This window comes from Ranitomeya variabilis, chromosome 1, assembly GCF_051348905.1.
Source record: "Ranitomeya variabilis isolate aRanVar5 chromosome 1, aRanVar5.hap1, whole genome shotgun sequence".
Lineage (NCBI taxonomy): Eukaryota > Metazoa > Chordata > Amphibia > Anura > Dendrobatidae > Ranitomeya > Ranitomeya variabilis.
This window is the reverse complement of record NC_135232.1, coordinates 243,772,682-243,785,381: the sequence shown is the minus strand read 5'-3', so window position 1 is coordinate 243,785,381 and position 12,700 is coordinate 243,772,682. Positions and strand designations below refer to the sequence as shown.

Below are 12,700 nucleotides of genomic sequence, written 5' to 3'. Positions count from 1 at the left end.
GCAAATGCTGAGAACACCGGATACGGACAGATTCCAGGAGACCAGTGTTTCCAGCGTGTGCCCCTCCAGTCCCGTAGATAGGGGGCTGGGATCGGTGAGCCAGCTCTCCCTCGCCCCCTGGTGGCAGCAGCCGCACTCACATCACCACGCCTTCCCTTTCTCCCTTGCGTCGCTCCTACTTGGCAAAAAAAAAAGAGAAAAGAGAAAAAAAGCGAGAGGACGATGCGCATGCGTAGTTGCTTGTGTTATCCCCTCCTGCTGCTACTCCCAACAGCGGTGGTTGCTGTGGTACCGGGCGGAGGGAAGTAGGCGGCAACCCCCGGACAGGCACCGGTAAACAAACTCCCTGAGGCAGGGGTGAGCGGCACGTACGGGCATGAGGGACCGGCTGACCGAGCTGTCGGCGGTAAGTGTGCGGGAGACCGCTAGGAAGTAACGGTTCTGTCAGGAGACGCTGCTGAGTGGCGTCCGGCCGGGAGGCTCCGGACAGTGCGGGACCCCCACCTGTGCGGCGGAAGGGGCCCCGAGCATGGAGGGGCTCAGCTGTGCGACAGATGCTGCGAATTGTCGCCGGGCTCCACCTGTGTAGTGTCCTGGGCGTCCTGTATACAAAGTCCATGTGCAGACATGATGTGGGGCCGGGCGGTGAGTCCATGGGAGCGCCCTAGTCCCATCATTATGGCACTGGCCAGGAGGAAAGCCCAGCGTACAAACCCTCCATAGATACCTGTCCACATGGGCGTAGTGATTAGACGTAATCGCTTTTTTTATTTATATTCTTTTAATCTTCTTCATTTTTTCCTTAGTTTTCCTTCTGGGCAGAGTTTGGACTGGCCGGCTGGTGCCCTGTGGATGTGGCTCGCTGTGCGCTGTTGTGTGTTCATTACCTCCGTATGTCATGCCACAGACTGATAGGATGGCATCGGGGGTCCCGAGCCCCTTCTTTACAGCCCAGCACATTCTCTAGATGGAGGCTAAACCCAACGTCCTTCATTTTGGCGGTCGCCGTGTCCTTCTCTCCCGTGTCCATCATGTCAGGTTGCTGGCACCACCACGGGGCTGTGGTTAGAGGGGGCCGCATGTGTCAGCTCTGACGCTGCGCCATCGCCTTATTATACAGATGTATCGAGGTCACTTTTCTGACCCCTGTAGAATACAGACGGAAATCCTTTTCTGCAGGAAATTGTTTCCTTTTTCCCTCTAACATTTTTGTTTGGAAGCAGGAGAAGGCGGGATGTGGAGCCCAGATGTGTTTGTGGCGAGCTGCTCGCTGACAGTGTGCGCGGGAGGGGAGAGACCGCTCTTACAGTAGTCTACATAGAAATGGCAGCGACACATCGCAGCATCAGATGTCGTGAGTTTTTATTGTGTGGCATTGGGAAATACTGCGACAAGTGGCAAATGTTTCCAAATGTTGGGATTTTCTGTGTCGTGTAACTTGGCTGTTTTATTTGCAGCAAAATCAGAGCTTTTAAATAGTCGCTCAGAAGCAAGTTGCCGTGTAGCCCCAGCCTTATTGTGCAGACTTGGGGGCCGCGGCTGGTCTCCTGTAATACGCAGGTTAATTTGGGGCTTATGTACTTACACTGCCAGGACGGAGGACAGACTGTCCACAGCGATAGAGATATATCTATGTATCTCCATGGTCCAAGCCCAGTGTTGGCATTGGAGTCCCTATGTAATATTGGCGGTCTGAACCCGGCCTTTGGTGGGTGGATTTGTTCTTCTGGCAAATCATTCTGTAGGGTTGAGTGTATGCAGCCTCTTCCTGTGTATGTCAGCCGACCAGCTCTGTGGTCCTCACAAGAGGGTCTTCTGTTCTCAGCAGTGTCAGTCTCTGCCCAGGACAATTCTTGGTGTAATTGGTGCCATGAGCCGTGGAGATCTCCTACTGTCCAGTAATTCTTTGCTGTGGTTTCTAGCTGTAAAACATTGAGAATGCGGCAGATTGTGTAAAATGTATCTGCAGCTCAGACACTTATCTACCAAGACTCCTCTGCAGGCTGAGAACAAAGTTCTGTCTCTCTGTTCCCAGAGTGTGGGGGGAAGGGCGGTAATCGATCATGTTTCACTCCCAGACTGTAGGATTCCTCTTTGGGAGGCGCTGGTCTCTTCTCAGCCATGATGCACATCTGCATTTTCACCGCGTTTGGCCCTTTAGGGAAAGATGTGAATCAAGAAGGAAGTTAGGTTTATCATGGCCTATCCTGTAGAGTCACTCGGGTGGGACAGTGAAGGCACTACAACTCCTTGCTTCTCCTGAAGACCCCAGCTATTGCAGAATAATTTGCTAGACCATGCCATTGAAAAGACCTATGTATCTCTAGTGACAATTCTGTCAGACGTGAATAGTGTCGCTGAAAACTGGGCTAAAGACCCATTCACGTCCGTGTTGCACACATGGGTTCTATCCATGCTTTTTACGGATGCAGCACGTACCAATTAGAAGTTAGGCAGCTATTCACAGGTCTCTGTTCCAACTGCTTGGCTGGAAAGTGCCAATACAAGTTTATTGGTCCATGGAAAACATATGCAGCAGACAGATGGCATCCAAGTGATTAGCATGGCAAAGGATAGGAGAAGCTTTGTAACTTAGTTATCCATATCGGAAAAACACTGACCTAACTTTACTATTTTTTTTGCGTATGTGAAAACACTGATGTCTGAATGAGGCTTTACAGTGTGATTACTGAAGGTAAAAGGAAGAGTAGCAGCCAAGCCTAGTATGTTTATAAACACAAACTGTGCTTTACTCACCAATCCCAGGTCTGATGCGTGTCTCTGCCAATACGTCTGGTGTCTATTATTGTCTGAAGCTCTGACATCATGTTAACAGGGATGAAGCTAGTCGGGTGGCTCTGCGCAGCTTGTCAGCTCAGGTAGAGCTCGGTTATTGGCTGCAGTGTTCACGATGTGACTTCAGCTCTTGCCACAACACACTGAACAGCGGTGGAGATTCAGCATTGGACATGGTGGTGGAAGCACAGTTTGTATTAGTTTAAAAGCTACGCCTCTGGAAGAGGGTTTTCTCAAAACTGGAAGACCCCTTCAAAATAAAATATATATATATATATATATATATATATATATATATATATATATATAATATATATTTGATTTATTAAAGGTCACTGCTTTAATATCAGCATGCAAAATACTTAAGATTGTTTTCGGCACAGAAAATCATCCAAAGTTAAGGTGGCTTCTTATTTCTAACTTGATGTCCCCTGCCTGAGACAAATTACGGCAAATGGGGCCTGGTCCTAGTTCCTCGGCTCCTACTCTCCTGTCAAATTGCACACACATAGAGATGTGGATTTTCTGTTCAGGATAGACAAACCACTGAACAGTGGCATATGCCATGCAATGAAAAGAAAGTTCCAGCACCTATAGTGCTGGTGAAATGCTGGCAGAGGATCAGATTACTCTAAAATGTTACCAGAAATTGCACTTCTACAAATTTCATGGGACTTTGTGTGGCTTGTGCAGGTGACTCGCATGCGTCTGGCTTCACTGACTGCCCCTTCAGACATCCAGAGGAAGTCAGAGCTGCGGCTGCTCTCTATATGATGGTATTGAGCTCATGTCTGGAGGCCCATGGCCAGTCCAAACATCACGGTCACTTTTTAGAAGGACCCTATATATTGAGTATCCGCACTGCAGAATTAAATGCTTGTCCCTAATTCATGAGATGCAATCTACCATACATTTGTAGTTTCCCATCTGAATGTTAGTGTCTTCCTGCACTAATGTAAGCTTTATATCTAGAATTTCTATTACACAAAGTTTGTTTCATCATGTGATTGCTGGCACAGGAGAGCAATATTGTGGATGTGAGATAACCAGTGATGAGACATGATGGGGGAGCCAGAGCCAATTCAGTGATACATCCAGGGTGTGGTGTAATGTTCTCCGTCGTGCTGAGATGAGTTGTCATAAATAGTTGGTGACTGTTATTATAAGGCAGGGTTGATCAAATGTTTTCTTTTCTTTATGTACATTTGTATTCAACTTTTTAAATTGTATTTTTAAAGTTTTGTTTTAAGCTCTTAGGCCGGGATCACACATACGGAGATACGGCCAAGGTGAAAACCCTCCTCTGGCGCCGGCACTTGGGAGCGGAGCGTGCAGCTCCATGTGTTGCTGTGCGGCTGCACGCTCCGCTCTGGAGTGCCGGCGCCAGAGGAGGGATTTCACCTGCGAGACTCGCCCGTATCTTGCGTATGTGTGATCCCAGCCTTATGGAGATAATGACTGTAAAAATATTAAATCTCCTGCATTCTGAATCTTAAAAAAGAAAAAACACCTTCCGAGGGGTTTATTGCGTGGATCGTTTTCATACAAAAAGTTCTGAAACCTGAAAATATTGGTTCTTGCGTTGCTGTATACCATTTTCACCAGTCTTTGCTCTCTCGTGTTCCCATTTGTGCTGTGGCTAATATGTCCTTCCAGATGCCGGCTCTGGACAGAATCTGTCTCCTAACTTCAGAGACAAGTCTCTCTTCACGTTCCAATACTAACAAGCTGAGAAGGAAACATTCCCCGGGTATATTGCCATGTTACTGTCAGGGCTCATCTCCTTCAGGGGCTCTACAGTTAACATAGGATCAATATACAGAGCATTGTCTGTGGAGGAGAGAATGACCAAGCATGGTGTCCACCAGCACTCATTAAGGCCCCTTTCACACATCAGTATCTCCAGTACGTGTGGTGACAGTTTTCACACGTACCGGAGACACGTACACATGTAGACCCATTCAAATGAATGGGTCTGTGCACGTCAGTGTGTTTCCATGGACCGTGTGTCCATGGGCAAAACACGCTGACATGTCTGTTTTTTGCCATTAGCACGGACAGCAAAACGTCCCACACACGGAGAATACACTTTGATGTCTTCCGTGTGACATGGACGGCCACCAGGGAATAAGCGCTACAGTAAGCGCTGTTCCCAGGTATTTTCCCACGGTCCAAAGGTCACCTCAGTTCAGGCCGGCCATCATGATGTCACCTCAGTTCAGGCCGGCCGTGATGGATGTCACTGCTGGTGAATGATGCTGTGCTCTCAGCATCTCATTCACCAGTGGTTTTCAGCCGGGACGGTCGCATCTTGGCACCTTCCTGGTTGAAAACTATTTAGCCCGCCAGACTTGGATTACAGATTGGGACACAGCGACGGACAGGTATGGTATATACCGTATATACTCGAGTATAAGCCGACCCGAGTATAAGCCGACCCCCCTAATTTTGCCACAAAAAACTGGGAAAACTTATTGACTCGAGTATAAGCCTAGGGTGGAAAATGCAGCAGCTACCGGTGAATTTCAAAAATAAAAATAGATGCTCCATACCGTTCATTATGGCCCCATAGCTGTGCCATATAGTGCTCTGCACCGTTCATTATTGCCCCATAGCTGTGCCATATAGTGCTCTGCACCGTTCATAATTGCCCCATAGCTGTGCCATAGAAAGCTGTGCACCGTTCATAATTGCCCCATAGCGCTCTGCACCGTTCATAATTGCCCCATAGCTGTGCCATATAGTGCTCTGCACCGTTCCTTATTGCCCCATAGCTGTGCCATATAGTGCTCTGCACCGTTCATTATTGCCCCATTGCTGTGCCATATAGTGCTCTGCACCGTTCATTATTGCCCCATTGCTGTGCCATATAGTGCTCTGCACTGTTCATTGTTGCCCCATAGAAAGCTGTGCTGCTGCTGCAATAAAAATAATAAAACACATACTCACCTCTCTTGCTTGCAGCTCCTCAGCGTCCCGTCCCGGCGTCTCTCCGCACTGACTGATCAGGCAGAGGGCGGCGCGCACACTATATGCGTCATCGCGCCCTCTGACCTGCACAGTCAGAGCAAGAGGACGCGAAGACAGAGCGGCACCCAGCGTGTGGAACGCGGACAGGTGAATATGCGATACTTACCTGCTCCCGGCGTCCCGCTCCTTCCCCCGGACAGCTGGTCTTCAGTGCCGCAGCCTCTTCCTCCATCAGCGGTCACCGTTACCGCTGATTAGAGAAATGAATAGGCGGCTCCGCCCCTATGGGAGGTGGAGCCGCCTATTCATTTTTCTAATGAGCGGTCCCACGTGACCGCTGAACAGGGGAAGAGCTGCGGCACCCGGAGACCGTGGGACAGGCAGGGGGAGCGCCGGAAGCTGGTAAGTATGCCTCAGCGTCCTCTCCCCCTCACCCGCCGACCCTTCCGCCGACCGTGACTCGAGTATAAGCCGAGAGGGGCACTTTCAGCCCAAAAATTTGGGCTGAAAATCTCGGCTTATACTCGAGTATATACGGTAGTTGGTTTATTATTTTACTTTTATTACAGGAGATCAAGGGCGTCGGGGAATTAGGTTTGGCAGTAAGTGTGATTTAATTTTGAATATTAGAGGTGTCTGTGTAATTTTTTCAAATAAAAGACTTTATTCTGGCTGTGTCTTTATTTAACATTACAACTATAGGATTAGTAATGGCTAGGTGTCTTATAGATGCCTCTCCATTACTAAGTAGTGAGCTTGAAGTCACCTGAAAGGTGACATCAATACCACAAATATTACCCCACTTGCCACCACTACAGGGCAAGTGGGAAGAGCCGGGCAAAGTGCCAAGTATCAATGGCCCTTAACCAGTCTGAGAATAACAGCCCCCAGCTGTGTGCTTTAGCAGGGCTGGTTGTCAAAAATGGGGGGGGGTTTAAATTATTTATTTAAATAATTAAAAAAACAGCGTGGGGACCCCCTCTATTCTTGATAACCAACCTTGCATAAGCTGACAGCTGAGGGCAGCTGTGAGTTTTGTCTGGTTGGTTCAATAAAATAGGTGGGAACCCACGTCAGGTTTTTCATTTCATTTATTTCCTTAGATCGCAGCCGGCGGCTGTGGAAAACCCCCATCCTCCGCACCTGGTGTCACTCTTATTAGCGACAGCAGGTGTCGGATGATGGGGGTAACAGTCCCAAAAGCCCCCACCTGCTGTCATTCGGACTTTAATATAACACTTATCATTCTCCTCTGCTCGCTGGCAGAGCAGGGGAGAAGGATAAGAGCCGGCTTCAGCACCAGCCGCCGGGGAACAGCGCTTACTGTAATACTTCTTCCCTGGTGGCTGTCCATGTGGTACTGATGCGGCACACGGTTGCCACACATACTACACACACAGACATGGATATCTCCTGTACTGGAAATATACGGCCTAAGGGTACCGTCTCACAGTGGCACTTTGGTCGCTACGACGGCACGATCCGTGACGCTCTAGCGTCGCTCCAGCGTCGTAGACAGCGGTCACACTTCGCAATGCATGGCGCTGGAGCGATAATTTCATGACGTATTTGCGATGTAGAAGCCGTTGGTTACTGTGCGCACATCGTATACAACCTTTGTTACACGATGCGATCATGCCGCCACAGCGGGACACTTGACGACGAAAGAAAGTTTCAAACGATCTGCTACGACGTACGATTCTCAGCGGGGTCCCTGATCGCAGTAGCGTGTCAGACACAGCGAGATCGTATGGATATCGCTGGAACGTCACGGATCGTGCCGTCGTAGCGACCAAAGTGCCACTGTGATACAGTACCCTAAGGGGAACCTGTCAGCAGGATTTCACACTGACTATTTATTGTGCATTTAGCTCTTTCAAAGACCTGTCCTGTAATACCTTTACATGGCCAGTCTATTCTGGCAATACTGAGGAATCTGCATTTGAATTGTTATGCAAATGAGGCAGTAGATCTGTTCCCTGCCCAGCACTGATTCCTGTTTGACTGACAGCTCCTTTGCTTGAAGTCACAGGACTGTCAGTCAAGTAGGAGAGGAGGCATAGGGCAGGTAATAGAGCTGGAGTGACAGAGGCTTCAGATCTACAGCATCCTTTGCATACCAATTGAAGCGTGAACATGTAAAGGTATTGCAGAACTTGTCTTTCAAAGAGCTACATGCACATAGAAATAGTTTGGGGGTGACATTCTGCCGGCAAATTTCCTTTTAAGAGGACTTATACATTGTTATACACTTTAAGCACAAGCTGAGGCTTTGTAATGTAAGTAAATGTTGTAACTAAAAAAAGTATATTACCTATATTGCTGGATTAGTGTAAACAACGTCTCACCAAAAAAACTAATACCATAAAAATAATTTTTATTAAACTGCTTTTTAAAAAAAATATAACCAATGACCTAAAAACAAACCACACCAAGCAATAATTAATCAACTATACTAGACAACACTCGCAGGTGGGCATGGGGGATGGATATCCCTGTTACACCCTAATAATCCCTATCTGTACCCTACCTGTCTGTGGAGGTTGGCACCCTCTTGGACGCAATGTGGCGCCCCCGCTCCTCGGCGGCTTGCCCTTATCTCCCTAGCAAATCCCTTGTATATACACCAATAGGGGATTCACGAAAAATGCCACTACACAGGGATACAGCACACAATGACTTTTCTTGATTATAACCAAAAAAAAGGGGAGTAGGACAGCAATATACAAAACCAACCAAAAAAAAGTGCAGTGAATAAAACCAATCTGATATTCTGGGAGCATAAATATAGATATCAGGATATCTTGCCTACCAGGTCCCTAGAGTAATCCCTGCCTATCAGCGGAGGTTGGCACCCTCTTGGACGCAAAATGGCGCCCCCGCTCCTCGGCTGCTCTCCCTCGTGTCCCTAAAAGTCTCCTGGGTTATAGATACTAAAACATATACACCAGAAACTGGGCACTCATTAAGCCATCAATCTTCTGCATTCAAAGTTAGAGACAACTCTCAGGGATCTCCAGCTCAAAAGTATGGAAACACACTGAAAAAGGATATTTAAGGCTGCATAAAAAAAACAAAAACAAAAAAAAACCCACACTCATCAATACGTCACTGAAGTCCCAATTATATAGTATCCCCTTTGACTTTAACACTGCGTTTAAACCATTTGCAGCCCTACCCTGAAACCAATTGAAAATAGCATGCTTATTTCCAGTGTTATCTAAGCATGCTTTTTGTATTCCATTCCATTTCAGTATAAGTATGGGGTACTTTAATATATTTAGTAATAATACCATTTATTTATCCTCTATATTCCTTCTCCAAAGGCATCATAACTCATCTGTTATTAGTTTTTGTATACAAAAAGTTTTATTTCGGATGTCATAAAGCGTCTTCAATGCCCCAACAACTACAATATACCTATTACTGTTAGTGGTTCAGGGTTTAATATGTGTATATGCAGTACAAGCACCTATTGCATCGTGCCCTGGACACAAAGTCTGCACCAATTGCACTGTGCCCCAAACAGTTAGGGTACCGTTACACAAAACGATTTACCAACGATCACGACCAGCGATACGACCTGGCCGTGATCGTTGGTAAGTCGTTGTGTGGTCGCTGGAGAGCTGTCACACAGACAGCTCTCCAGCGACCAACGATGCCGAAGTCCCCGGGTAACCAGGGTAAACATCGGGTTACTAAGCGCAGGGCCGCGCTTAGTAACCCGATGTTTACCCTGGTTACCAGCGTAAACGTAAAATAAAAAAAACACATACTCACATTCCGGTGCCTGCGTCCGCTTCCCTGCACTCCTCCTGCATCCTGTGTAAGCGCCGGCCAAAGCAGAGCGGTGACGTCACCGCTGGGCTCTGCTTTCACTTTATGGCCGGCGCTCACAGTCAGTGCAGGGAAGCAGACGGCTAGGGACCTGACGGACACCGGAATGTAAGTATGTACTGTTTTTTTTTTTTTTTACATTTACGATGGTAACCAGGGTAAACATCGGGTTACTAAGCGCGGCCCTGCGCTTAGTAACCCGATGTTTACCCTGGTTACAAGCGAACGCATCGCTGGATCGCTGTCACACACACCGATGCAGCGATGACAGCGGGAGATCCAGCGACGAAAGAAAGTTTCAAACGATCTGCTACGACGTACGATTCTCAGCGGGGTCCCTGATCGCCGCTGCGTGTCAGACACAGCGATATCGTATGGATATCGCTGGAACGTCACGGATCGTGCCGTCGTAGCGATCAAAGTGCCAATGTGAGACGGTACCCTTAGGGTACCGTCACACAGTGCCATTTTCATCGCTACGACGGCACGATTCGTGACGTTCTAGCGATATCGTTACGATATCGTTGTGTCTGACACGCTACTGCGATCCGGATCCCCGCTGAGAATCGTACGTCGTAGCAGATCGTTTGAAACTTTCTTTCGTCGTCTAGTGTCCCGCTGTGGCGGCATGATTGCATCGTGTGACACAGGTTGTATACGATGTGCGCACAGTAACCAACGGCTTCTACATCGCAAATACGTCATGAAATTATCGCTCCAGCGCCGTGTATTGCAACGTGTGACCGCAGTCTACGACGCTGGAGCGATAATCATACGACGCTGCAACGTCACGAATCGTGCCGTCGTAGCGATGAAAATGGCACTGTGTGACGGTACCCTTACTCAAAAACCAGCAAGACAATTTATGCCAATCATTGTTGGTCCACCTTATCTATATGCATGTTTCACCTTGGTTTTTAACAGATGTATATACAAGAAAAAACACCTATTGCACTGGCCCCAGAAAAATCAATAGCCGACACAATGAAAATGCCAATTCATGTCAGTCTAACTTATCTGTACTCAGGCTTCGCCTCGACGCGTTTCCCTCCCATGATAGAGTTCTTCAGGAGGCTTATGGGAATGTCTGTGTCTCTCTGACATCAGGATCAGATATGGCTCCTGGTTGTAGGTGTCATGAGAGTTGTCTCTAAAGGTACCTTCACACGAAGCGACGCTGCAGCGATAGCGACAACGATGCCGATCGCTGCAGCGTCGCTGTTTGATCGCTGGGGAGCTGTCACACAGACCGCTCTCCAGCGACCAACGATGCCGAGGTCCCCGGGTAACCAGGGTAAACATCGGGTTGCTAAGCGCAGGGCCGCGCTTAGTAACCCGATGTTTACCCTGGTTACCAGCGTAAAAGTAAAAAAATCAAACAGTACATGCTCACCTGCGCGTCCCCCAGCGTCTGCTTCCTGACACTGACTGAGCTCCGGCCCTAACAGCACAGCGGTGACGTCACCGCTGTGCTTTCACTTTCACTTTAGGGCCGGCGCTCAGTAAGTGTCAGGAAGCAGACGCTGGGGGACGCGCAGGTGAGCATGTACGGTTTGTTTTTTTTACTTTTACGCTGGTAACCAGGGTAAACATTGGGTTACTAAGCGCGGCCCTGCGCTTGGTAACCCGATGTTTACCCTGGTTACCAGTGTAAAACATCGCTGGTATCGTTGCTTTTGCTTTCAAACACAACGATACACGGCGATCTGACGACCAAATAAAGTTCTGGACTTTATTCAGCGACCAGCGACATCACAGCAGGATCCTGATCGCTGCTGCGTGTCAAACTAAACGATATCGCTAGCGAGGACGCTGCAACGTCATGGATCGCTAGCGATATCGTTACAAAGTCGTTTCGTGTGAAGGTACCTTAACTTTGAATGCAGAGGATTGATGGCTTAATGAGTGCCCAGTTTCTGGTGTACAGTATATGTTTTAGTATCTATAACCCAGGAGACTTTTAGGGACACGAGGGAGAGCCGCCGAGGAGCGGGGGCGCCAACCTCCGCTGATAGGGATTACTCTAGGGACCTGGTAGGCAAGATATCCTTATATCTATATTTATGCTCCCAGAATATCAGATTGGTTTTATTCACTGCACTTTTTTTTTGGTTGGTTTTGTATATTGCTGTCCTACTCCCCTTTTTTTTGGTTATAATCAAGAAAAGTCATTGTGTGCTGTATCCCTGTTTAGTGGCATTTTTCATGAATCCCCTATTGGTGTATATACAAGGGATTTGCTAGGGAGATAAGGGCAAGCCGCCGAGGAGCGGGGGCGCCACATTGCGTCCAAGAGGGTGCCAACCTCAGCAGACAGGTAGGGTACAGATGGGGATTATTAGGGTGTAACAGGGATACCCAACCCCCATGCCCACCTGCGAGTGTTGTCTAGTATAGTTGATTAATTATTGCTTGGTGTGGTTTGTTTTTAGGTCATTGGTTAAATTTTTTTAAAAAAGCAGTTTAATAAAAATTATTTTTATGGTATTAGTTTTTTTGGTAAATGTTGTAACTATCTTTTTAATGATTTTATATACAGATTTCTTTAGAATTTGGGGCTTTGAATATGCATGCGTCTCCACTCCCATGGGCGTGGAGCGCATATTCATTACCTTAATGAGGGTACCACGTGACCGCTCAGCACAGGAAGAGCTGCCACACCGGGACAACAGGGATGTGCAGCGACCGCGCGAGGAGGGCGAGTATGATGTCACAGCTGCCGGCTCCTGCCACTGCCCCTCCCACACTGGCTTTCTGGACAATGACTCGTGTATAAGCCAAGAGAGGCGTTTTCTGCACACAAAAAAAGTGCTGAAAATCTCGGCTTATACACGAGTATATACGGTGTATTATATACCTCTATTTTGCATAATTAATAATATATAATTCACCAGTATGATCGCATGTGCAATGTGTATTAAATTGTTTCATCTGATGATATAAGTAAACTCATAAAAGGAAAAAAAAAAAAAATTCACTCTTCAAAGTGCAGTAGCAGCTATCGGATCGCCAATAGATGCTACTGTACAGGCGCGACCGGTCCCATCTTAGTGGAGACAAATTTTTTTTTTTTTTTTTACTCTAGCAAGATGACGCC

At 47.5% G+C, this 12,700-nt stretch overlaps 1 protein-coding gene and 1 long non-coding RNA gene across 4 annotated transcripts in view; one reads left to right on the top strand and one right to left on the bottom strand.

Annotated features, from left to right (window-relative positions):
• Nucleotides 1-213: 213 nt before the first annotated feature.
• Nucleotides 214-12,700, top strand: part of STX2 (syntaxin 2) — a 107,838-nt gene continuing 95,351 nt past the window's right edge. The window contains exons 1-2 of one of the 3 annotated variants that reach the window (XM_077293311.1): nt 501-645; nt 1,224-1,354. Coding sequence is in view for 2 of the 3 variants with exons in the window: in XM_077293309.1 (XP_077149424.1) it covers nt 377-406 (30 nt within the window). In the remaining variant the exon portion in view is untranslated. Of the gene's footprint in view, nt 407-500; nt 646-1,223; nt 1,355-12,700 lie in introns of those variants that run through there. The other 2 variants (XM_077293309.1, XM_077293308.1) reach the window with 2 other exon arrangements.
• On the bottom strand, nt 1,361-12,675 carry LOC143812519 (uncharacterized). The gene is made up of 3 exons (XR_013223595.1): nt 12,216-12,675; nt 2,758-2,939; nt 1,361-2,155 (listed from the first exon to the last, which is right to left on the bottom strand). It is a non-coding gene; the product is annotated as an uncharacterized LOC143812519 (long non-coding RNA).